The 26,842-nt window shown below is 44.9% G+C and overlaps 1 protein-coding gene across 1 annotated transcript in view; it reads left to right on the top strand.

Annotated features, from left to right (window-relative positions):
- Positions 1,834–26,842, top strand: part of ADAMTS18 (ADAM metallopeptidase with thrombospondin type 1 motif 18) — a 164,005-nt gene continuing 138,996 nt past the window's right edge. The window contains 3 exon segments of the mRNA XM_021093765.1: positions 1,834–1,992; positions 2,086–2,179; positions 5,022–5,338. Of these exon segments, the coding sequence (XP_020949424.1) occupies positions 1,903–1,992; positions 2,086–2,179; positions 5,022–5,338 (501 nt within the window). The 5' untranslated portion in view covers positions 1,834–1,902.

Consider the following 26,842-nt stretch of genomic DNA (forward strand, 5'->3'; position numbering starts at 1 on the left):
CTACACCACAGCCACAGCATAGCAGGATCTGAGCCGCTTCTGGGACCTACACCACAGTTTACAGCAATGCTGGATTCTTAATCCACTGAGTGGGGCCAGGGATTGAACTTGCATCCTCATGGATGCTCGTCAGATTTGTTTCCACTGAACCATGACAGGAATTCCACACACACACTTTAAATCCAAGTTTCTTACCTGTATTACCCCAGCCTACAAGGTCCTTTTGACCTGGCCATCGCTGTTTCTGCCTCTCCCTCTGGCCTGTAAGCCTTTCCCAGGCTAGGGATCCAATCAGAGCTACAGCTGCCAGCCTATGCCACAGCTACCGCAATGCAGGGTCCAAGCCAAGTCTGCAACCTACACCACACCTCAGGGCAATGCAGGATCCTAAACCCACTGAGCGAGGCCAGGGATCAAACCTCATCCTTATGGATACCAGTCCGGTTCCTTACTGCTGAGCCACAGTGGAAACTCCTCTCTGGCTTTTTTTTTTTTTTTTTGAAATGTCAGCTCCTAAGAGACAAGTTATACACATACTCTTATCCACCCCCCTCCCTAACGGAACTGAACTCCTCGGTTCTCCTAATTTTCAGGAGCCCATTCCTTTCCTAGACAGTATTTGTGATCATTTTGGTTCTGGGGTTCTTGAGTTATCCCTTGAGGGTCTTTTCCCTTAGCCTGTGAGGAGAATATATTATGTTCATCCGCACAAACAGTAGGGATCAAATGATCAAATAAACGTGTTGAGTAAATGAGCAGGCGCGCGGCAGACGGGGTGCATTCATGGTGAAGGCGGCACTGCTTAGGGCTGATTTCCGCAGGTGACGGTGTGTGTGTGTCTGTATGTCTTTGTGTCTGGGGGCCAGGGTATGATCGTCAGGAATTGGAAACATGGTCACTTGCAGAGGCGAGGCCCCCGCCAACCAGCCTGGTTTTTCACACGCTGGAGGCGGCAACAAGACTCCTGGTTCCAGCTGTCCACGCCGCCTGAGATTTGCGAATGACCAAGTGAGCGGGATTACTGTTTAAGCAGAGAGGCCACTTCGAGCCCAGCCGAGTCGTTTCCTCATCTTTATCCAGGATAAGGGGTTAAGAGTTTCCATCTTTGCAAGGCTGGGGCCCCAGGTGAGTGAGATAAAGCGGGCGAGGGTGCCAGGCACTTTGAAGATACTGAGAACGCTTAATACCTGGCCGTCTCGCCAGAAGACTTAAGTAAAAGCGAAGTCTGCGCAGGCAGGGAAAGGAGTCGCGCCCCTCACCTGAGCTTCTTGTGCTCAGCTCATCTCTCCGTGCGCTGCAGTGGCGCTCTCCCAGCCGGGCCCAGGGCGCTCCCCTCCCTCCCTCCGCGATCGGTCCCTCCCTCCCCTTCCCTCTCCCTCTCCCCCGGCTTCCCCTCCCCCTGCGCCCCCTCCCTCGGAGCGGGAGCGGGGAATCCCACGCCCTTGCACCAGCCCGGGGGCTCGGACCGGCCCGGGAGCCGCTGGTCGCCAATCACCGAGCGGTGGAGAGGCGGGCGCTCGGCTCCGGCGCGCCGGGGGAGCCAGCTGGCGCTGCCGGCCCCGGGCGCCTCAGACGCTCACCCCGACACAGACAGACGCACAGAGTGGCGGGCGGGCGGGCGGGCGCGGACAGAGTGCCCCGGCCGTCTGCGCTCCGAGGCGCGCGCCAGCCCCGGCCCGGGGCGCCCCCGTCCCGCCCCCCGGAGCCGCAGGCGCCGCCGCGCAAGCCCCTCGGCGGGAGGGAGGTGCGCAGGCGGCCGGAGCAGAGAGGCCCCGGCGCGCCCGGCCCGCGATGTGAGCGGCGGCGGCGGCGGCTCCCACCTGGCGCCGCACCTGGAGCGCCGCGCTCCCGGGCGGCGGGGAGAATGCGCGCCGCCCGCAGCCGCCGCGCCCGCACCTGACCATGGAGTGCGCCCTCCTGCTCGCGTGCGCCCTCCCCGCCGTCCGCTCGGGCCCGCCTTGGGGGCCCGTGGGACGAGGGCGCGTGGCCCAGGCAGGTGCCCGGCGAGGGGCGCGCAGACAGCGGGTGGCCGGGATGCCAGCCCCGCCGCGCCGCTCACGCGAGGTGTCACCTTTTCTCTTACAGGCGCTCCAGCTGTGCTGCCTCTGCTGTGCGTCGGTCGCCTCAGCCTTAGCCGGTGACAGCAGCGTGGTCGGCGGCGGCAGTGGATTAAACCATGGTTCGTATTCGCCTTCCACCCTTAGAAAGGCCTTTCCAGGCACTTTGACCCTTCTCTTCCCCCCCCCCCAAAGAGAGAAAAGGTAGATGAGCTCACCCCTCCCCCAACCTGGCAGGTGTGCACGCGACCTGGGAATGGTTCCTGTTTGGAGAGGGGGGATGTGGCCAGGACTCTGAACTTATCAAAAGAATCAGTGCCTCGAGCTGCAAGTCACATAAATGAGAAAACAATACTTTCCCTCGTTCACAGACGGCTGGTTTAAAAAAAAAAAAAAATCTTTGCTGCAGTGAGAAATTAGAAAGTGAACGGACGTTGACCAGGTGGCTGATATCAAAAGGCACCTTCCCTCATTTCCTTGCTCTTCCTGGAAAGCCGGCAGGGAAGAACTGTTGGTGGGGGAAGAAGAACTTACCCTCTTCTTCCCCATCGCTCTGCTCCCCCATCTTCCCTCCCCAAGCTTCTTCACTCCTGGCCTCTTTCTCCCTTTTCCTCGCTTCTCTCTTTTTCTCTGTCCTCCTGTCATCGATTCCCAACTACTGCTTTTAGGGGGAGGAAACAGGTAGCTTGAGGTCGGGGTGGGAGGGGTCTCTTTTTTGAGCGCCCCCCCCCCCCGCTGCACATCTCCAGAATACCCTCTACTTCTGTCATTTATTAACGTCTCCTTGGCGCCCGGAAAAAAAAAAATTCCTCATTTTCATTGTTCCCATCAGCTACCAGAGACCAGCTGATCCCTGATCCGTGGTATCTATAGCAAGACCTTGATGTTTGGCTGTGGTTCTATCACTTTTAGCCTCTCAGGGGACCAAGGATCATGTTGGGGAGAAGGGGGGATGGCAGAGTCATGGTGGAAAGCCTGTGCACCAGGGAGTGGGGGAGTGAGGGGACAGGAGAGGGGGAGGAATTTGCCCTTGAGAAATTCACCTTTTGTCCAACCGGAGAGGCTGGCTGCAGTTTCTAAAACAACCCCTCATTGTTTGATGAGGGCTGAATGGCTGGAGGTCCCCTCTGTTCCTGCTACCACCTGTAAGGACCTCATCTTTAGGCAGCCCCTGAGCCTGATTAATCAGATCACTCACTGCAGAGGCTCTGGCTGCCTTTGCCCATCAAGAACTGACTATTAGCATCAGGCTGCTCAGTCATCCTCTGCTTGGAAACAAACGAGGAGCAGGTGTCTGGGTGGGGGGCTTTGCAGGCTGATTCCGTGGAAGGCTGGCCGGATAAGGCATCGTCATGTTCTTTCAACTAAGACCAGGCAGAGTTGTGCATGGTTTGGGACAAGGAGGTAAGAATCCACGTACTACAGAGACTATTAGGAGCATGTGTCCGGGATGGTTTTCTCAGTTAGGTTTTGGTGTTTCCCATACAAAACAAGGAGGTGGTTTGTTGCTAAGAAAAAGCTGCGTTTAATTAAGAACCCTGGAAAGCAATGTAGTAGAGACTTTTAAGAGAAATCGTATATATCCTGCTCACTTTTTTAAGGTTAAGAGAAAAACACTTTTTTTCAATTATTTTTTAACATGCATGTCAATGAGATAATATTTCTAGTTAAAGGAGTGAAGGAGAAAATGGGGGAGGGAGTCACAGATGGTTCTTAAACAGAAGAAGGCAGTGGAAAATTATTGTCATATTGGGATTTTTTTTTAAATGTAGGACCAATTAGAATATCACTCATAGATCCCTGCTAGCTACAGGGATTCTGTTCATTCCTTTTTTCTTCTTCTTTTTTTTTTTTTTTTTTTTTGTTGTTGACTATTTTGGGAAAAGGGAAATTCCTCTTTCTTTTCCTCCTCCAGTCACCAAGGACCCCAGTGACTCAAACACAACACGCCTCTTCGTTATTTGGAATCTTTCTAAACATGATCCAAATTAGTTTCCCATTCTGTGCCTAGAAAGTGGAAATGCAGAGCAGTTTTTAATGTGCAGAGGGCATATTCCCGGTCACTTTGTGGGATGCTCCTTTTCAGTTTCAATGTTGTGTGATAGAAAACAGTGTGCTGGTCTCATTTTTTTTTTTTTTTTTCAAGCAGCAAATTGTTGAGTTCCCCCTCTCTGGGATAAGCAGCAATTAGCCCTGCTCTAGGGAGCAATGGTGAAGGTATTTCTAAACACGTCTTTCCAGGTGTGCTCTGATCTGACACGCCCCCACCAACATGTCTGAGCAGTTTTCCACCTCCGACTGTATAGGAAAGTTCTGACAACTTCGAGGCATTTTTATGTAGCCACTCCCTTTTATGCTGACGATTAAACAGAATTGTCCCAGTGCAAGCTCAGAGTAAAACTTGAATGATGGAAGTGCTGGAGTTTTATTATCGCATATAATTAATATTGGAAATACAATACTGCCGTTACTTGTTAAGTATCTGAGACGTCATCTCAAGTTCATCTCAGCCCTGTGAGTTATCATTTGAAATTGAATCTTGCCCCTCCCACCCAAATACTCCCAATATAGTTTGAACACAAAGATATCCTCGCCTGGGGAAAAAAAAAAAAACCCAAAAAAGATCTCTTTCTCTGCTCTATGGTTTTATAGTTACTGATACTGTCTGCCACCAAATCAATTTTTATGTATGGCTGGCTCTATGACTAATAGATTCCAAAGTCCATCGCTCTCTGCAGACAGTGAGGCTTCTAGTATTTGACTTTTGGAGAGATTTTAGTTTCTGTAGGAATTGCTGCGGCAAAGCTGTCAGGACCATAAAATTCTCCTTTTCAGGAGTGGCTCAATTCTCTGTAGTCCAGGGATATGGCAGTACAAACAGAGATGTTTTTAAACTGTGCCCTGCTCCCTACCCTTCGGCGTTGTAGGCTCTGGGTGCTGACAGCCAAACCTTTCCCATTGCAGATTACGTCTTTGTCACGCCGGTAGAAGTGGACTCGGGCGGGTCATATATTTCCCACGACATTTTGCACAGCGGCAGGAGAAAGCGGGCGGCGCCGAGTGCCAGCAGCTCCCTGCATTACCGATTTTCAGCATTTGGACAGGAACTCCACTTAGAACTTCAGCCCTCGGCGATTTTGAGCAATCACTTTATTGTCCAGGTACTTGGAAAAGATGGTGCTTCAGAGACTCGGGAACCCTCGGTGCCCAGGTGTTTCTATCAGGGATTTATCAGAAACGACAGCTCGTCCTCTGTCGCTGTGTCTACATGTGCCGGCTTGGTAAGCATCCCCTCAGCCCCGTCACCTCCCTCTTCCCTGTGTTTTGTAGAACTTGAATGAACAGCTGTCTGCAGTATTCAGTGCTCTCGCAGCCAGCTCCCCGCATTCACACTGTCAGCTTTGATAGTATAATATTCTCAATTGAGATAATCTAATCTGCTCCCAGAAAAAGAAAATATAATAGAACTTTAATTACCATTTAGAACGTTCTTTTGATGTTTAATGGTCTGGGCCTCTTTATTCTCCGTGTTTGCGACAATCCCCAAGGAAATTAATTTGATGGATGCCATTCGCTTTGGAAAGTCTTGAGAGACCAGGCTTTCTATAAATCTAACAAGCTGCATGCCTCGACATTGCTTTGAAACGAGAAAACTGTATTAATGCAAAAATTGCGTTCCACAGCCCTTGAAGCTCCCCATTCCCCGTGGAAGGGAGGCCTCTTGTTTTCCTGTAACTAATGTGTTGATATTGTCCTGCTCGCGAAAGATGTCCTTTGAGAGGGTGAAGTGGTGTGTTTGAGACCTGGCGGGATTAAGGGTGGCATCCAGGAGGCAGAACCCTTAAAAGCACTGGGGACAAGGGTTATTTCTTCTCTGTGTAATCCTCAGGTCTTGAGCTGAGACCAAGATTACTGGTGTGAATGATCCTTGTGTCAAGATTCAATCATCTATGAGGCAATAAGTGGAATGTGGTGTTGATTTCATCTTGTGTTGCAACTGAAAAGTGTCTTGCGCTGACAGAAGAATTGGTGTGTGTTGAGACACACGATGGTTGTGGTCCAGTGTGGCTGAGAAAAGGAGAATGTGAGAAAGCACAACTGACCGTGTGGTTAGCAATGGACATGGTCCATCACAACACAGCCAGAGGGCGTGGCTTCGGTGCTGATGAATGAGGAGCCTCCTGTTTTTAGCTCGCTGATACTTTCTCTTTGTTTTTTTGCCATTTCTTGGGCCGATTCCACCGCATGTGGAGGTTCCCAGGCTAGGGGTCAAATCGGAGCTGTAGCCACCGGCCTGCAACCAGAGCCACAGTAATTCGGGATCCGAGCCACACCTCCGACCTACACCACAGCTCACTGCAATGCCAGATCCTTAACCCACAAAGCAAGGCCAGGGATCGAACCCGCAACCTCATGGTTCCTAGTCGGATTCGTTAACCACTGAGCCACAACGGGAACTCCTGATACTTTCTTATTTAACTTTTGTTTTCCATATAGTGGCTTGAAATTTAACTAAAATCCTTCCTCACAAGCCGAGTTATGATCGTCTTTGTAAAGTAGAGGGAATTCCCACTGTGGTGTGGTGGGTTAAAGATCTGGCATTACCGCAGCCATGGCACAGGTCGCAGCTGTGCCTGGGATTAGATCCCTGACCTGGGAACTTCCGTGCCTCAGGTGCTGCCAGAAAAAAAAAAAAAAAAAAAAAAAAAAGTAGAGTGAAGCAAAGATTTAATGATTCCCTGCTGAGCTGGGTCTGTTGAAATGAACCAGACAGCTTACTGATGACCTGTATATTCTAACACTGTTATACACCCATAGCTACCCGCCTCCACTGACCCCCGTGAGTATATCTTGATCTTGGGGTTTGGTTGTGATGAATCTCCTGCGATTTGTAGGGCATCCTCTCTTCCGTCTATTCCAGTATCCTGAAGTCTTCAGAAGGTCAGACACTCCATCAGAGTGGCTTGAACTGTTCCATCCCACGTAACCCAGGGCTTAAGGGCAATCTTGTCCCTTTTTAGTAGGACCTTGGACAAGTTACTAACCTCTGTGTCCTCATGCATTTAATCCCTAAAATGGGTATGAGGGTTTACATCACAGGGCTGTGGGGATGAAGTGACTTCCTACAGGGCAAATGCTACAGCACTTCCTGGAAGGAACTCAGTCTCCCCATGCTTAGGACTCTCAGCTTCTCTTTGAGTGATAGGAAATCTGAGCACCTATCCCATATTAGTAGATGTTGGGTTATTTCTCCTAAGAAGAAGATTTACTTTTGAATGGGGCACAGATGACCACTTAACACATACAGCGCGGCAAGTGACATTTGTTCCTCTTTGGGATGGAGATGACAGAAGCCACGGGCAACCAAATCTTCCTGTATATAAGGCCAGTATAGGTTGAAATCATGAAACATTCTGTTCCTGCTTTTCAACAAGCCAGCTGTATATACTTAATTAACTTTACTGCTCTAGGCTTCAGTTTCCTCTCCTAACCCATATATAATGATTGCTGGGGTTCCTGCCATGGGAAAGTGGGTGAAGAATCCAACTGCAGCGGCTTAGCTTGCTGTGGAGGCACAGGTTCAATCCCCCGTCCAGGCCAGTGGGTTAAAGGATCGGGCATTGCAACAGCTGTGCTGCAGGTTGCAGCTGCAGCTCAGATTTAATCCTTAGCCTGGGAGCTACAATATGCTGCAGGTGCAGCCATAAAAAATAAATAAAATGATAAGACCACTGCCATCTTTAGGCATCTGACTCTAATTATCTAATTGGTTGATCCCATTCGGCCCCACTTGGTGTGGAGGCAGGAGAGTGTTAATTTGATCTCCATTACATTATACTCATCTCCCTGCCAAACAAATGCAAAACACAAACACATAACGCATCCTCAATTAAACCATGAGACAAATAAATCAAGGAAGAACCATAAATGAGGAAAAGAGACACCACTCTGTATTTATTTTTATAACTTGGTATCGCAGTATAACATTATACCAAAAAAGTGCAAAAACCGTAGAGTACAGCTTAATGATTTTTCACGGCATTCACACCCCTGTAACAATCAGGTTAAACAGGATATTTACCAGTGTCTCAGAAGACAGCCCCCCCAGTGGCATACACTTCTGGTCACAATCGACCATAGATGACCACTGTTGCAATTTCTAACATAGCTTAATTTTGCCTATTTTAAAGTTGTAACTAAGTAGGAGAGAATCATACAAGATTCCTGCGTATGAGTATTCCACCTCATTGTTTCCATCTAATTGTTGGTGGCCATTCACGTTGTTTCCAGTTTGGAGCTTTTATGAGGAGGACTGCTCTACAGTCTTGTCTGTGCCTTTTGGTGAGGTTATGGATACCTCCTGTTGGAAATATATCAGAGACTGAAGTTGCTGGATCATATGGTTTATATACATTCGGTTTTCCTAGATTCTGCCAAACAGCTTTTCAAAGTGGTTGCAGTAAGGTACATTGCCATCAGCAATGTATAAGAGTTCCAGTTGCTCCACATCCTCATCAACACTTGCTATTGTCAATCTTCCATTTTAGCCGCTCTGATTGATGAGCTTGAGGTGATAGTAACTTACAGGTTTTGTTTGCGTTGATTTGATGGTTAATGAAATTGAGCATCCTTTCTTACGCTCATCAGCCATTTGTATTCCCTCTTTTATGATCTGTATTGTATATGGACAAGACATAATATTCAGATTTTCACTGTTCTCTGAATGTAGAGCATGTCTGTAAAACCATTTGTAAACCAAAAGGGCAAAAGCAAAGAAGCAATTACTTTAGGACACATCTTGGTAATGAATGCACAAAATAAATTGATACAAAGCACAGGTGCTCAGAAACACAATTCAAACTACAGTGGCTTGATGGAGAGATGCTGAGTGCAGCTCCTGGAGAGGGGCTTGGAGGTACCACTCTCCCTGCTTAGGGTGAGCACTGTTTCTGTAAAGGCTCACAGCAAAACCACCAAACCAACCCTGACCACGATTTATGCCTTTGCTTTTTTGTTTTTGATAAAAATGAAAATCTTCTTTGCATTTCTTTTGACTGGTTAAAACAGATAGTAGGTCTTTTCAAAAGCAATTTTTTGAAAGTGGGCAATTGCTGTAAATATTTTAATGCCAAATTGAGGTCCTTTTCCCTTTCTTTGTAACTAGAAACAAGAATTCTGAGCAAAAACACCTGTGCCAACTTAGCATCTTTGATGTCATGGCTATGGTGTTGACCTGCTTATGAAACACTGTTGAATAGCAATAGAGCCCTGAGAGATCACTTGAGGCTCTACTTGGAGGAATCAATTTCTGAGGCACATGGAAAGATGAGGAGGGAGGGAGATAATAGGGTCAAGAGAAAGAATTTATCCTCTGAGCTACCCAGAACCCCTTGGCACTGCTCATCTTCTTTGGTCCAACAAGGGGTTCATATCTTCTCTAAAGTTAATTAGCCACTACTGTCATGGATTCAGAAGAGTAGATATTTCAAGGGTTCAGGGAAAGGACATGTCTCAAACATGCTTAGTGAAAAGACTCATCAAGGTTCACATGTTTGAAGAGATAAATGATTTTTCTTCCAGGAAAATAGGCACTAACATCAGGGGAAGGAAGTGAGAGAGGAATTTTCTTCTACCAGATGTGTGTTTCGCCAAGAGGGGAGCTGGACATCTGGCATCAGAAAGACTTGAGAAGTTCTAGCAATCTCCTCGTGTGTATCAATGTGTATTAAAAAGATAATAAATTGGGAGTTCCAGTTGTGGCTCAGTGGTAATGAACCCAACTAGTATCCATGAGGATGCAGGTTCAATTCCTGGCCCTGCTCAGTGGGTTAAGGATCTAGCATTGCCATGAGCTTCAGTGTAGTCTGCAGACACGGCTTGGATCTGGCATTGCTATGGCTGTGGCATAGGCTGGCAGCTATAGCTCAGATTAGACCTCTAGCCTGGGAACTTCCATATGCCCTGGGTGCAGCCCTAAAAAGACAAAAAAAAAAAAAAAGTATTAAGTCACCTTTAGATAACAAAGTACTGGAGTTCCTGTTGTAGCTTAGAGGATTAAGAACCCAACATAGTATCCACGAGGATGTGGGTTTGATCCTTGGCCTCTCTCAGTGGGTTAAGAATCCAGCATTGCCACAAGGTGCTGTGTAGGTCACAGACCTGGCTCGAATCCAGTGCTGATGTGGCTGTGGCATAGGCTTGCAACTGCAACTCCAATTCAACCCTTGGCCTGGGAAGTTCCGCGTGCCACAGATGGGGCCATAAAAAGAAAAAAAAAATCTTAAAAAATGCATCCCCTCCCATGATGGGTCTCATTTTATTCAGGCATTAAGTAATCAGTTAATTACTTGGAATAAGTCTTCAAACAGAGGTCGTAAATGTCCATGAGCGAATCCTTCGTGTGGTTATGTTGGGGGGTGGTAGGCGGTGGGCAGTGATTGTTTTCAATTGTAAATGCCTTTCACCTGGAGCAAGCGCTCTCCAGCTCACCATGGGCCCCTCCACCTGGTTGCAGTACACTCTGTGACAGTCATCTGGGTTTGCAGAACTTGGTTCCAGAATCTCAGGGCTGCCGGCTAAACAGACCTCATCGCTCTCTGCCATGCACATTCTGTCTACTATCTGTAGCTCATCCTCAGTTACTGTGTTGATGAGACGGTCCTTACATAGGAAGCCCACACTCTTCATCTTTTTTTTTTTTTTTGTCTTTTTTTTTTTGCCATTTCTTGGGCCGCTCCTGCAGCATATGGAGGTTCCCAGGCTAGGGGTCTAATTGGAGCTGTAGCTGCCAGCCTACGCCAGAGCCACAGCAATGTGGGATCCAAGCCGCGTCTGCAACCTACACCACACAGCTCATGGCAACGCCGGATCCTTAACCCACTGAGCAAGGGCAGGGATCGAACCCACAACATCATGGTTCCTAGTCGGATTCGTTAACCATTGCGCCACGACGGGAACTCCAACACACTCTTCATCTTGATGTTGAACTGCAACCAACCTTCTTATAACTTTCCCCTGTATGTCTTAATTTTGTTTTCTGGGATGATAGGACAAACCAGTATCTCTCTTCCTACGTACTAGATCTAAAAACCCTTCTGCCCCCAAATGTTCTACCTCAGTGCTCCTTTTTTGTGAGGATGGCGACTTTACAGGGCATGATCAGCAGCACTAGCTTCCCTTGAGGTATGGGAAATTTTAATTTCTTTCCCCACATCCGAAGGTCAGGGAGGCTGGGCCCAGGAATGTGTATTTCTAATTCTCTAAACGGTTCTCCTGCACTAACATTAGAGAACCCCTGGATTAAGACACTGAATACACGGGCAGATTGTTTGCATAATTGCTGTTGATCTGGCAGATGGTGCTCATTTCTGAAACTTAGTAGAGCTGTCACATTTGGAGAGCTGGCCAGAAAGACACACTGAATGATTCTGTCATCCACCTTTCCATGGTCTTCTGATAGGTCGGGCTGTGCAGAGCATGGTGGGGAAACCTGCAGGCAAGGTGAATGTTCTGCCCTGGGTCTAAGGGAGATGCGGTGATGTGATTAGACCTAGAAACGGCTGTTTTATTTTGAACCAAGCTATGGTTCCACAGAGCCCTGGAAGAAAGAGTGCACAGAGTGTGGTGGGTGTTTTTGTTTTTGTTTTTTGTTTTGTCTTTTTGCCTTTTCTAGGGCCGCTCCCGTGGCATATGGAGGTTCCCAGGCTAGGGGTCTAATCGGAGCTGTAGCCACTAGCCTACTCCAGAGCCACAGCAATGTGGGATCCAAGCCGCATCTGCAACCTACACCACAGCTCACGGCAACGCCAGATCCTTAACCCACTGAGCAAGGCCAGGGATCGAACCTGCAACCCCATGGTTCCTAGTCGGATTTCGTTAACCACTGAGCCACGACGGGAACTCCCAGAGTGTGGTTTTAGATTAGCATATTAATGATTCAGAAATGTCCTGCATTGAAGACGATGTTTGTTTAACTCTGGTTAAAAATGTCTCTAACTTTTGCCCTGGAAACTTTTGTTCAAGGAACCTTTCTTCATTGTCTGGTAGTGACAGGAAAATCACCAAAGTGATGATTCCCAAAAGAGGTACTCCAATATTATATATTGATTTCTATCTGTAAAGAGGTGTTCCAGGAATAGAAGGGTTTCATGACTAAGTGGTTTCATGGCCATATATTCCCATAGAATTTGGGGAGACTTCATTAAATTAGATTCAATTAAGCAAATGTCTTTTCTGTAATACATTTCACACCTTTTAATGTGGTCATATGCACAGTAAAGCTCCAAGAAGTGAAATTTTGATACTAATTCGACTGCTTGCCTGTAACCCTACCTCCCTTTTTTGTGCCATATTTTGGTTCTTCTTTTATTTGCCCCTCACATTCTGGTTCTTTTTAAAATTGAAATCTAGTCAATTTACAATGTTGTGTTAGTTTCAGGTGAGTGTGTGTGTATAAATATATGTATATATATAAATATATATATTGATTTATGATGGGTTATTACAAAATTTTGACTAGAGCGACTATACAGTAGCTCCTGTTGGTATCTATTTTATATATAATAATATATATACATTTATCCCGGACTCCTAATTTATCCCTCCCCATCTTTGGTAACCACGTTTATTTTCTTTGTCTGTGGGTTTTTTTTTCAGTTTTAAAAAGGAAGATTGCATTATAGAACTACTAACAAGATCAATAATAGTTCTTTCATAGTGTGTCATATGCATAAATCTAAATGTCTCTAATTGTCTAAAAAACACCTTCTTACTAGCAGTTTGCTCCAATGGAGATGTGAGGGAGGTTTGTGATTGTATTTGGCTCTTACCCTCCTCTCTTTGAAGCCGTGCTTCCACCAGTAACTTGGCCAGGGCTCCGTGGTTCACCATAAAGGAGCAATTCTTAGATCTAAGGTTATCTGCACTTTGTTGGTACCTTGTCAACCCAATTACCACATCCTCCGGTTGGAAAAAATACACCTCTTGCTTAAGAAACTCTTGCCACCCAGCTCCATACACAGTGTGAAGATTGAAAGGCATGCAAAAACATTCACCTGCATTTCCGCACAGATCTGTGGTACCCTGGTACGTGACCTCCCATTAATAACCTCAGTAAGGGCCCAGCTGGCGAGAGTGGTAGAGAGCTTTGCTGTTCCTTTGGCATCTTCTGTCTTGTCTCTGGCTAGGCTCCAGCCTCAGCACCACATCAGGGGCTCAGAATGGAAGAGCCACCACCAGGTCCCTCCAGCCATGATTCTTGGTGCACTGTTCAATTTTGTCACTTGGCTTTTCTTCCTTTCTTTTTTCTTTTGTCTCCAGCAATTAAACTGTAAGTGGCGTTTCTCCTCCATGGCTGGCTGCCCTAATGTCCCCATTGTGTCTTTTTTAGTGGTGGCCTTTTTGGACTGTGACCACAGGAACCCATTCTCCAGAGAGCTTGGGTCCCTGCAAAGAGCTTTGGGAGTACTTGGCTTTCAATAGGCTGTGGGGACACTTTGATCTCCTTTTTTTCAGAAGTATTTTATGACTCAGAAAGCTCAGCTCTTGAGTTGTCTGTTGCTGGTCACTGGCTGCCTGGTAGTCTTTAGAAAGCTGATTTTCATTCATAAAAGGGCTCAAGTTAAATGACCTTAGTCCTGAGAGGCAGAAAGAAAGCAGGCTCTGCTGCCTCTTGGAGCCTCGTTAACCAACAGACCTTTGCTGCGTGACACACACCCTTTGGAACTTTGCAGTCACTTGAGAGGATCACGTGAAATTAAGGATTAGCCTGGGTTCCATTTACAGGCTTTGAGACACAGGCTGATCCGAATCAGAGATGTTTTCTTCAGGGATGACTTGTTTCATCAAGGATAAAAAGATTTCTTGTTTGCCTCTTTCCTTGATGCCCTCTTCAGACACCATTCGGGAAGGTAACTCTTTGCTCAGAACAATGCTTGTAGCAAAATGCCAGCCAATCTCTTTAAAAAAAAGAAACACATCACCCAGGTTCTTGTCAGAGAGGAGGACCTCCACACTGTTTGGAAGGGTGCCCTCAGGGGAGGGTGAGAGGCTGGTCCTTCCTCCCAATGCTCTCTGCCTTTTGGATGCTTCAGTGGCCATCCTCCGTCTCCCCGAGCATCAGAATTGTGAGTAGGGGCTCTGCACCTCAGTTTTCCCATCTGTAAAGTGCCAGTGGCAACTGTCTCCCTCTTGCAGGATGATGACAATCTATGATGAACTTCATCCTTAATTCTTGTTGTTGTTGTTGTTTGCTTTTATTGTGTTATAGTTGGAGTACAGGATCATAAAGGGGCATATTACAGTACAGTGATTCACAATTTGAGAGGTTATACTCCATTTATAGTTACTATAAAATACTGGCTGTATTCTCCATGCTGTAGAATAGATCCTTGGAGCTTATTTTATACATAGTAGTTTGTACGTCTTGGTCCCCTGCCCCTGTGTTTCCTCTTCCCACTGGTAACCTCCAGTTTGTTCTCTCTGTGAGAGTTTACTTCTTTTTGGTTATATTCACTGGTTTGTTGTGTGCATTTTTTTGTTTGTTTGTTTGTTTGTTTTTAGATTCCACATATAAGTGATATCATCCAGCATTTGCCTTTTTCTGACTTATTTCACTTAGCATAGTACCTTGTTGCATACGGCAAAGTTGAGTTCTTTTTGATGGATGAGTAGTATTCCATTGTACATGTGTACCACATCTTCTTTATCCATTTATCTGTTGATGGATATGTAGGTGATTCCATCTCTTGGCCATTCTCAGTAGTGCTTCTCTCAATGTTGGGGTGCATGTGTCTTTGGGAATTAGTGTTTCTGATTTTCTTTGTGTATATATACCCAGGAGTGGAATTGCTGAGTCACATGGTAGTTCCTCAATTATTCTAGACTTTGGACTACGAAGGGGTCTGGGAGGGAAAAAGTAATTGAAGCTCTGCCCTGGAACCTTTTCAAGCCCATCAGAATAGGAAATGAGCCCTTGAATTTTGGTCATCATCCTGGTGAGAATTTATGGGGATTTTGTGGCGGAGGGTAACCGATACTTTATCAAGTATGAAGAAATAAAATACAAGAAAGATAAGGAGTCAAAGAAGGAGCAAAAAAAAAATCGATGGAGGCGGGGATCAAGGCACATGTAATAAACCTGGGCAATGTAATGCCTTTGAGCTCAGACTTTGAAGCCCCAGCTCTGGCCGTTACTGTGTGACCCAGGTCAAATTATTTACCCTCTCTGGGCTTCATTTCTTCATTGGCAAGAAGAGGATAATGGCAGTTGCTCCCCCAAGAGGTTTATGAATGCCTAATTGAAAGATAAATGCTCTGTACACAATGCTAAAATCAGTGCTTGGCACATAGTAATACTATTGGTAGAAGTCATGGTCTATCAGGTAGTAACTGCAGTTGAAGACCTTCTGCCATAAAGGGTTTTCAGAATGGGCTAATGCCATTCTAGTTAAGAACCTGACTAGTATCCATGATCGCTGGCCTTGCTCACTGGGTTAAGGATCCAGTGTTGCGGCAGGCTGTGGTGTAGGTTGAAAATGTGGCTTGGCTTGTGCTATGGCTGTGACATAGGCCTGAAGCTGCAGCTCTGATTTGACCCCTAGCCTGGGAACTTCCATATGCCACAGGTGTGGCCCTTAAGAAAAAAGAAAGAAAAAAATAACAGTGTATATCGATTGAGCACCTATCAAGTTATTAAAACTAGGAGTTCCTGCTGTGGGAGAGTGGGTTAGGAATCTAACTGCAGTGGTTTAGGTCAATGTGAAGGTGTGGATTCGATTCCTGGACTGATGCAGTGGGTTAAGGATATGGTGTTGCAGGAGCTGTGGCATAGGTGGGAGCTGTGGCTCAGATTCTATCCCTGAACTGGGAACGTCCATATACCACGAGTGCAAAAAAAAAACAAAACACCACCAGAAAATGAAAAAGTCAAAACTGGGGCCGTGGAGAGGAAGAGGAAGATTCAGCTAAAACAGACTGAGGTCTTGATGATATTTAAGCATCAGTCGGCGTTTCCGTATTCAGGGCCTAAAGTAGCAATTTTTTTCCATGCCTGTCAAAAATACCTGGGCACTTTGAGGGGGGGAAAACCCCCCAAAACTACCTATAGTTAGGCTGCACCTCTGAAAATTCTGTAGGTCCTGGGTAGAGCCTGGGTTTTCATTTGAATAAAGGAAAGAAAAATCCTGTCAGCGTGCTTGAGGAGTCTGCAAAGAACCTTCTCGGGGGAAATGGAGGATTTGTGGAACATGCCTTAGGAGAATTGTTTTTGCTTATGAAATGCATCACACCTTGTAAGTGTGTTATTGATCTGACTAGCCTTAGCCAATGTGTATGCTGAGCAGGGCAGGCAAGGGTGACCAATGTGAAAACAAATGTACAGGTAGTTCTTGTTTCTGTATTACAGGGCTTTGCAGTGGCAGGTAGGAGGCCTCATCTTGAACTCGGTTAAGCATAAGAAAGTACATTTGTTGGCTCTGGGATAATCTTTATAATTCCTCCTTCTCTCTCCGTCTCTCTCTCTCCACCCCCTACTCCATCTTCTTCCCTGCCACCCTACCCTAGGATGACTAGCTTGCAGCAAGGCTGGACCCAAAGCCCTCCACTGGCAGCATCACAGTCCTCCTCTTGCTCTGTCTTTCAGCTCTTTTGAATCCCATTTGTGGTCCTTCTGCAGGCAGGACCTCTCGGATTCCGAAGACAATTTGAACGTTGCTTTGGGTGCCTCATGCTGCTCGGCAGTATCACAGCAGCTGTAACCTATATCTTGTGTGTGAACTCGTGGGTGGGGCTCTGGGCTTTATTTGCTCTCTCACTGATCATAAACCTCAGAAGGCCTTGCTCAGATCATCGGTGTGTCTGAACAAGACTAAGCTGTAGTTTGGTTTATGCACTGCTATGGGCATTCATGCACAGGAGGAGTCTGGGGTCATGTACAGCAAGCCGAGGGCGCCACAGTTAGTTACCCAGCAGACTGAAGTTTTCCTTAAAACCAGAGTTTATTCTTTCTATTGTGCATGTATGTGTGTGTATGTGTGTGTGAGAGAGCACGCACTTATAATGTACATAAATTGTGTTAGCTGATACTTTTCCTGAAATTGTTTTTTGTTGTTGGTGGTAGTGTTGTGGCTATGCCTGCAACATGTGGAGGTTCCTGGGCCAGGAATTGAACCCATGCCTTAGCAGCAACTCGAACTGCTGCACAGACAGTGCCCGATCCTTAACCCACTGTGCCACAAGGGAAGTCCAAGTTTGTTTTTTTGTTTTATTTTGTTTTTTGGGAAGAGGGAGTGCTTAAATAGAATGTATATCTTGAAGTTCCTTCTTTGTCACTACATAAGCATCAAATTGCCTTAACTGTTGCATGTTTGATCATTCCCTTCCAGTTAATATGTTTGTTTCCAGGTGTTTTTTGTTTTTGTTTTGTTTTGTTTTGCTGTTGCTGAAGGTGTGTGCATATATATGGGTCATTTAGTTGCATGCAATTTTTTTTGTGTGTCTTTTTGCTATTTCTTGGGGCTTTCCTGCAGCACATGGAGGTTCCCAGGCTAGGGGTCGAATTGGAGCTGTAGCTGCCGGCCTATGCCAGAGCCACAGCAACACGGGATCCGAGTCGCATCTGCAACCTACGCCACAGCTCATGGCAACGCGGATCCTTAACCCACTGAGCAAGGCCGGGGATTGAACCCGCAACCTCATGGTTCCTAGTTGGATTCATTAACCACTGAGCCACGATGAGAACTCTGCAATTCTGTATTTTATGAGAGAGAGAGAAGCAGAAAGACCTACCTATGAATAGCTGAGATGCCAAACCCATACGGGGACATCAGCTCTGGCCAGAGATTGACTTACAGATACAACCATTAGCCACCCAATATCCTGGTCACTATCACCTTATTTGTATAACATGCAAAGTTGCTGAGCCCTCACTTCATCATTCTTTTCCACGAGCCCAAGTCGCTTGCTTAGAAAACTAGTTCTCTCTAGTGAAGTGTGTGCTGTACACAATTTAAGAGAAGATGGTACTGATTTAACTCCTGACGTCCAAGTATAAGCAGGACTAATGTTAACAGAGCACATGAAGGCTCCCAGGACCAAAAATATTTGCCTGGCTTTCTACACGTTTCTGTCCGCAAACACAGGAGTCCTTCCTCAGTTATATCAAGTTATTCTCATGGAAGCCTGTTCCCACGGTGTTTCTATCCAATTACAGGGCAGCACACACTCAAATACCATAATACAAGTCTGGTGAGAGTGTTCGGTCTCGGCTACAAGTTCACCTCTCCTGAAGGAGTGCCTTTGATGTATCGAAGGATTTCATGTTCACCCGAATTCTTTTGATTGCTTATTCATGCCACTGAGCTTTGGGATATTTTATCTGCCCTTATTCCCACTGCAAGTCAAGGGGGCATGCTTCCCAATATAAATTATAAAGTGCACATCAGTAATTTACCAGGAGTCAGCTATGTGCCCGCCCCTCTTTCCAAACCAGCACTTGAAAGGGATTGAGATAAGCTCGTCAAAGGAGATTATCTTTCTGATGATTTACTGAGCTCTCCCACAGCAGAGTGCTGTGTTAGTGTCTGTGGCTTCGTTCTGTGACCTTACAGTTCCTCCACTGCCTTTCATACATTTCTCTGTGGGCAAGGGAAGAGGTCCCCCAGGTGAATTTCGTGGTGAACACAATTTTTATTTCCACCTTGATTATCTAGGTCTGTCGTAGGCAGCACAGAGACACAGCCAAAAGAAAACCTTGGTTCAGTGTGTTCTCAATCTTTAAATAGGCTCCTGTGTTTTCCTAAGGCTGGTCTTATCTCAGGGTTTGACAGTCATTGTTTTCCAGGAAGCCACATCGAAGGAAGAGGAATTCCAGGCTCTGTAAGAGATTCCTTTGGTTTGAAAGGCAAATGCTAATTTCTGTTTAATGTTATTTATTTAATGCTGTCCTTTATGATCCAATAATATCGAGATCAGTGATTCTTAGCATACAGAGCTCTAGAAAATGCAGATTCCTGAATCCCACCCCAGGCCAGGGAAAGCAGAATGGCTGAGGATGGGGTCCAGGCATCTGTGTTTTTAAGAGACTCCCCAGTTGATTGTCACGCACAGTCCAGTTTGCGAGCCCCTGCTCCAGATAAAGGCCAGGGGTCTTGGAGGCACTGTCACCTTAGAAATGCCTTCTTGCAAGAGTTTAAGAAGGCAGGATGGTGTGTTAAAATGCATTGGGTTTTGGAAGTTCACCTCTTTCACTTACTCGTTACGTGATCTTGGTAAAATTATTCTTTTTACCAAGACATTTTATTTTGTTTTTTACATTTTTTATTATAGTTGATTTACAGTGTCCTGTCAGTTTCTTCTGGGCCGCAGAGTGACCCAGCATACATTTATATACGTTCTTTTTTTCACATTATCCTCCTCATGTTCCATCACAAGTGATTAGACATAGTTCCCTGTGTTATACACAGGATCACATTGCTTATCCATTCCAAATGCAAGAGTTTGCATCTACTAACCCCAAACTCCCAGTGCAAGGATATCATTTAAAATAGGAGAAATAAAGAATTTCTCCAGCAAACAAAAACTGAAAGAGTACAGCAATATTAACCCATTCTAAAAAAAAAAAAAAAAATACTGAAAGGGCTCCTGTAAATCAAAAAGAAGTAAGAAATGGGATGGAGGAAAGTAATCGCTTAAGTAAGCCAGTATACAGAACTAAAAGGAAAAAAAAAAAAAAAAAACCTATCGTAAAAGCAGTGATAAATACAAGGAACAAGAAAATGATAAAGATGTTTTTAAAAAGATACCAAAATCATAACATGTGGGAAAAGAAAGTAAGAAAATGTGGACTCTTTTTTTCTAGAGTGTGTTTGAGCCTATTTGATTATCAAGAAATTTTATTTTTGAAGAATTTTAGAGTTACAAATAGTTACAAAGATAACACAGAGAGTTCCCATGGACCCTTCAACCAGTTTTGGGACCTTACAAATGATCTGAGGATCTGGTTTCCTTGTCTGTAAAACAGAGATTGAAAAAATCAAAAACAAAAACAACAAACAAAAAAACACTTCCAAGAGTTATGAGATAATGATAACATGTAAAGATTGTGGGAGGGAGAATTCTAAGTTGACCCCTGAGCTCCCCAGCCCCTGGTGTACACACACCTTCTGCCGTGATTCCATCTGTTGCAAACTTAAGAGCTCCTGGGAAGGGACTTTGCAGATGTGTAACGAAGACTTCAGATGACTTGACCTTAAGATGGGAAGATTATCCAGGTAGGTTTGATCTATCTTGTGATCCAACAGAATCAGGCAAGTCAGAGAGGTTCATAGCTAGAGGGGTTTGACGTGTGAGCAGTGCTCTGTTGCTGACTTTGTAAAGAAGGGGGCCCTGTGGCAAGATATACAGGTGGCCTCAAGCTGATGGCCAGCAGGGAAATGGGGCCTCAGTCCTACAACCAGAAGGCGCTGATCGCAGCCAATCACCTAAATGAACTTGGAAGTGGATTCTTCCCGGACCCTCCAGAGAGAAATGCAGCCTGGCCCAGGCAGAAACCCTGAGCAGAGAACCCACCCACGCTCTGCCCAGACTTCTGACTTGCAGAACTGTGAGCTCATAAATGGAGGTTATTTTTAAACTGTTAAGTATGTGGTAATTTGTTATATAGCAGTAAAACCCAAACGTAGACAAGTTCTCGAGTACTTAATTCTGCAGCTGGTGTGAACACAGAGTGGGCAGCTTCCCTTTGCAGGATCACGGTCACCTGAGATCATCCATCTACTTTTGGTGCCGCCTCATGGGGCAGGTGGGACAGTGGGTGCGAGAGGAAGCAGCAAGCTTCCTTGGGTAGTCAGTTTCCAATCACACGCGGAATGGGGATGTTTAGGCCAGGATCGTTCAACAGGGCACTGTTGACAGTATGGATGGACTTGCAGGGCAGGGCGCTTCTCGTGCATGAAATACCCTCTACCTTTGTGCCAGTAGCACCCCCTAGGTGTGTCTAAAAATATTTCCAAGGCATAGGAAATGTCTCCAGCTGAGAACCATCGATACAGCACAATCACCAACTGGCCTCTTTAATAGCATGCATTTATGGAAGTTTTTTTTTTTTTTTTTGCAGCATATATTTGCTCTTGATTTCAGTGTCATTAAGAATAATGATTTTGGGGTTCCTGTTTTGGCTCAGTGGTTAACGAATCCAACTAGGAACCACGAGGTTGAGGGTTCGCTCCCTGGCCTTGCTCAGTGGGTTAAGGATCCGACATTGCCGTGATCTGTGGTGTAGGTTGCAGACGTGGCTCGGATCCTGCATTGCTGTGGCTCTGGTGTAGGCCAGCGGCTACAGCTCCGATTCGACCCCTAGCCTGGGAACCTCTATGTGCCGTGGGAGCGGCCCTAGAAAAGGCAAAAAGACGGAAGAAAAAAAAATAATGATTTCAGCAAATAAATAAATGTTTTTTAAAAAAAGAGTTCCCTTGTGGCATAGTGGGTTAAGGATCTGGTGTTGTCACTGCAGCGGCTTGAATTGCTGCTATGGCATGGACTCAAGCCTTGATGTGGGAACTTCTACATGTTGTGGGTGTGGCTAAAAAAATAACTTTAAATGTTAAAAAAATAATGATTTCAGGCACTGCACTTCCTTTTGAGGAATTGAGCTGGGGAGACTGATGACCAGTACATGGGGGCAAAGGGGTGGATTGGCTGGCTAAAGAAAAGCTGTCTGGAAATATATTCAAAGATGTATATAAATTAGCACATTATGAATGTGCTAATTTCTGCTGTACAGCAAAGTGCTAATTTCTGCTGTACAGCAAAGTGAATTCATCACACACGCACATATGTATGTATACTCTTTTTTTAATGTTCCTCTCCAGTATGGTTTATCCCAGGAGACTAGATACAGTTTCCTGTGCTATACACTAGGACCTCATTGCTTATCCATTCTAAATGTATTAGTTTGCATCTCCTATCCCCAAACTCCCAGCCTATCCCGCATCCTCCCCTCTCCCCCCTCCCCCTTGGCAACTACAAATCTGTTCTCCTTGCCTATGAGTCTTTTTCTGTTTTGTAGATAGATTCATTTGTGCTGTTGTGCTGTATTTTAGATTCCACAAATAAGTGATACCATATGGTATTTGTCTTTCTCTTTTTGGCTTACTTCACTTAGTATGAGAATCTGTAGACCTACCCATGTTGGTAAAAATAACATTGTTTCATTCTTTTTTAATGGCTGAGTAGTATTCCATTGTGTATATGTACCACATCCTCTTTATCCATCCCACTGTTGATGGCATTTAGGTTACTTCCGTGTCTTGGCTATTGTGAATAGTGCTGCTGTGAACATAGGGATGCATGTATCTTTTTGAATTTTAGTTTTGTCTGGATATATGCCCAGGCATGGGATTGCTGGATCATAAGGTAACTCTATCCTTAGTTTTCTGAGGAACCTCCATACTGTTTTCCATAGTGGTTGCACTAATTTACATTCCTACCAACAGTGTAGGAGAGTTCCCTTTTCTCCACACCCTCTCCAGCATTTGTTATTTGTAGACTTTTTAATGATGGCTAATGTGACCTATTTGAGGTAATACCTCCTTATAGTTTTGATTTACATTTCTCTAATAATTATTGATATTGAGCATAAAAGATGTGTATTTGCCTTTAAATTTCTGCTGAAAAAATTCTATCTCTGAAGGCATAGAGATCTGTTTATAGGAAAATTTATTCTTGCATTCTTTTGTGGGAGGGAGCCTAACCATGTGGATGTAGATTAGAAATGTGGATTTTGGGAGTTCCTGCCGTGGCTTAGCGGAAACAAGTCTGACTAGTATCCATGAGGACGCAGGTTCGATCCCTGGCCTCTCTCAGTGGGTTACGGATCTGGGGTTGTCATGAGCTGTGGTGTAGGTCACAGATGCAGCTTGGATCTGGCATTGCTGTGGCTGTGGTGTAGGCTGCAGCTACAGCTTGATTCGACCCCTAGCCTGGGAGTCTCCATATGCCATGGGTGTGGCCCTAAAAAGACGAGGAAGGAAAGGAGGAAGGAAGGAAGGAGAAGAGGAAAGGAAAGAAAGAAAAGAAATGTTGATTCTATTTCTGGATTCTCAGCTAAGCTTAGAGAAGAGTTAAATATCCTGCATGTTCTCTTGACATATAGGAGTGGGAGCAGTGGTAAGTTCTGGGAATGGAGTGAAAATGTTCTCTGTTGTGCGAATGTGTGCTCAAGCCAGAAAACCTTACAAAGATATAGTAGTTGTTTCTATCTGCTGCATGGAGTTGGGCAATTTATTATACATTAACTTCTTTCTACTTGGACAGGCAAGGAGCTCTGTTTTAACTGGAATGCTAGAGAAGGAACCTGATTCTCAAATAGACTCACCAGCTGACCTGGTCAATGAACCTCTTTCTATTATCCCTTCCTTGAATAGGCACATCATCTGGGAGTGGTCCAAATTATATAGTGGTCCTGCATAATTTGCAACATTGTTTAAATTACTCAACCTCTGCTTTCACCAGGTAGGCAAATCAAGGTCACTTTGGGGCTTGTATTCCTAACTCTCAGTAACTAATTGCTACACATCTTTCTTTTCCATCTGTTCCTTTCTCTTTACCATTCATCTACCCATCCTTCTAACCCAGAACATTTATTCTCAGCTTATTATGTGTCTAAGTGCTATCATAGGCTATGGTAATACAGAAATGATAATATGGTTCTTAAATTCTGGGATATTCCAGGGCGAAGATGGGTAGTATTGGTGATGGGAATATAAACACATAAGGACAGTGCAACAAAATTAGCATCATTGCCAAGGTATGTCTAAAGAACTGTGAGAGCACAAGCAAAGTGATGAGATTAATTTTTAATTTGATGGACAGGGAATTTAAATAATTTCATTAGCCCATGAAGCTGTGTAAATACCAGGTGATTTATATATACATCTGTGTAAAAGTCATTGCTCACAGGTCAGTTCAAAATATACCCAATTCCAAGCAATTCTTTCCACCTTCTCTGCCACCGCTGTGATAATTTAAGCCATTCTAATTTCTTTTATTTTTATTTTTTTTGTATTTTATTTTTTAAAGTAAATTTTATTGGGGTATGGTTGACTTAGAAAATTGTGTTAGTTTCAGGTGTACAGCAAAGTAAATCAGTTCTACATATCTTATGTCCGTTCCTTTTCAGATTCTTTTCTCAAGGAAGTTATTAGACAGTATTGAATAGATTACTCTGTGCTATATAATACATCTTTGATACTATATATTTTATATATAATAGTGAGTATAGGTCAATCCCAACCCCATGATTTATCCCTCCCACCCCATGCGTCCCCTTTGATAACCATAAATTTGGTTTCAGAATCTTTGAGTCTATTTCTGTTTTGTAAGTTCTTTTGTATCATTTTCGGTTATATTCCATATATTAGTGATCTGAGTTCACTTAGTATGATAATCTCTAGGTCCATCCATGTTGCTGCAAATGGCATTATTTCCTTCTCTTTTATAGCTGAGTAGTAGTTCCACTGTATATGTACCACATCTTCTTTATCCATTCCTGTGTCAATGGACATTAGGTTGCTTCCATGTCTTGGAAGCCATGCTAGTATCTCACCTGCATTCCCACAGCAGCTTCCTTTCTGAGGATTCTTTTTATCTCCTGTCCCTATAAACTATTCTTCTTGAGCAGCTAAGTTCATTTCACCTGCCTCTTTTCCCCCCAGCTAATGGCTTTCCATGTGTATGTAATCCAAATTTCTCACCTCTGGCTTTCCTATTTCTCTGTAACCCGAATTTCTCGCCATGGGCTGCGAGGGCCTCTGTGATCTGACTCTGCTGGCCTAATTTCCTCTCTCTCCTCCCATCGTAGACTCCAAACCCCAGCCCTCCTGCCTTTAACATTCCCAGATGCCCCTGGTCCTCTGACTGCACTTTGAATGCTCTCCCCCAGATACTCACCTAGCTGCTTCTGTCACTTCCTGGCCCTTCAGTTCTCTGTGCAGATGTCATCACTGCAGAACGTTCAGCCCTGACACCCTGTCCCTCACCCTACCCTAGTCTGGCTTTATTTTTATTCTTACTATTTATCATTTATTACTAACTTGTTTATCATCTTTCATAGGTTGCCTCCCCTCTTTAATATTTGCTTCATGAGGGCTGGAGTTTCATCTCTACCGTTCACAGCTGTGCTCTCGAGTGGCTAGAATAATCCCTGGCAAACAATTGACATTTGATAAACATTTGAATGTATGTAACTAATACGCTGGTATTAGCTTAGAGATAGATATATCATTTCTGTGTTTGGTGTACACTGTGAATTGGGTATTTCTTAGGCATACATTGAAAAAATTCATGAATTGTGTATCTTTTATGTGCAGGTTAGATAAGGAGATGCAGCAATAGCAGTGGCCCCTGCCTAGCATCTGTTTCCCCAGTCTTTGGGTAAAAATACTGACCTTTTCCTTGGGGACATACCTTCCCCATCTGTGCCTCAAATCCTTAGAATTTGGGTGAAGGTGACATGTTTTCCATGTTTGATGACCAGTCAAATCATCAGCTATCCTTGACTGGTTCAGGGATTAACATGTAAGAAGATCAGAGCCAATAAAATAAATTCAGGGACACCTGGGGGAAGCAAAGAGAATGGAATTTAAGTCTAGAGTTGTAACCATCCTGTTGTTTGAAACAGGCTCATCACAGCCTTGATGTCCAATTATGCCTGAAGTTAAAGTAGGTTGGCCTTTTGGTTTCCATGAACCACACCCCAACCCCCACCCCTTTTGGGGATTAATCTAGTTTAACTTTAGGTTTTTTGCACTTAGCAATGAAAGTCCTCATTATGATAGGAATGAACAGTTAGAGACGCTTCCCGCAAAGAGCTCACAGTCTCCCAGAGGAAACAAGCATAAGGCAACCAGGCCGTTAGCATGGAGTCACCAGCAGATAAAGGCAGTGGACAAGTTACCCACACGTTTCCTGACCAGCAGTTATTGGTTGCAATGCCCGCGCCACAGATTCTGACTGCATCTAGAATTGTCAGTATTTATTCTTAACAGTGCATCTTGGATGCATTTTCTAGCTTGTTGATTCACTGCTTTATATGTCAGTTATCTTGTTACTACACACCTCTCCATGTCTGCCAACCATATATGCACATGGCTTTAAAGCAGAGAGTGCGAGTGAATACATCATATGTTTGTGGGTGAGCAGTTAGAGGGAGATGGAGCCTACACAGTTGGCTTAGAGGATGACTTCACGCACTTTTTTGGCTTTTTACAGCTGCACCCGTGGCATATGGAGGCTCCCAGGCTAGGGGTCGAATCAGAGCTGTAACTGCCGGCCTACGCCACAGCAACAGCAACACAGGATCCGAGCCGCGTCTGCGACCTACACCACAGCTCACAACAATGCCAGATCCTTAACCCACAGAGCGAGGCCAGGGATTGAACCCACAACGTCATGGTTCCTAGGTGGAGTCATTTCCACTGAGCCATGACAGGAACTCCTGCAACTGCTTTTAATTGATTGCTTTGGACGATGACACATGGGCAATGTTGTAAGCTAAGAATCCTTAGTGATGGATGGCATTGCCTAACGTTCATATGCAGTTCATTTGTGTCTTTGAAGCTGTTTATTTTAATGAATCTAATTTTAGTGTGTGGTGGATTTTTTTATTCTGTAAAGATGGCAACAAAAGTGTATCCTCTAGAAAAAAAAAATCTTCTATTTCTTTTTTTATGATGCGTGGAATTCCATCTCCTCTTGGCTTTCGCCCAGCGCTGTTCAGTAGAATATAA

The sequence above is a fragment of the Sus scrofa genome, chromosome 6 (genome assembly GCF_000003025.6).
Source record: "Sus scrofa isolate TJ Tabasco breed Duroc chromosome 6, Sscrofa11.1, whole genome shotgun sequence".
Classification (NCBI taxonomy): domain Eukaryota; kingdom Metazoa; phylum Chordata; class Mammalia; order Artiodactyla; family Suidae; genus Sus; species Sus scrofa.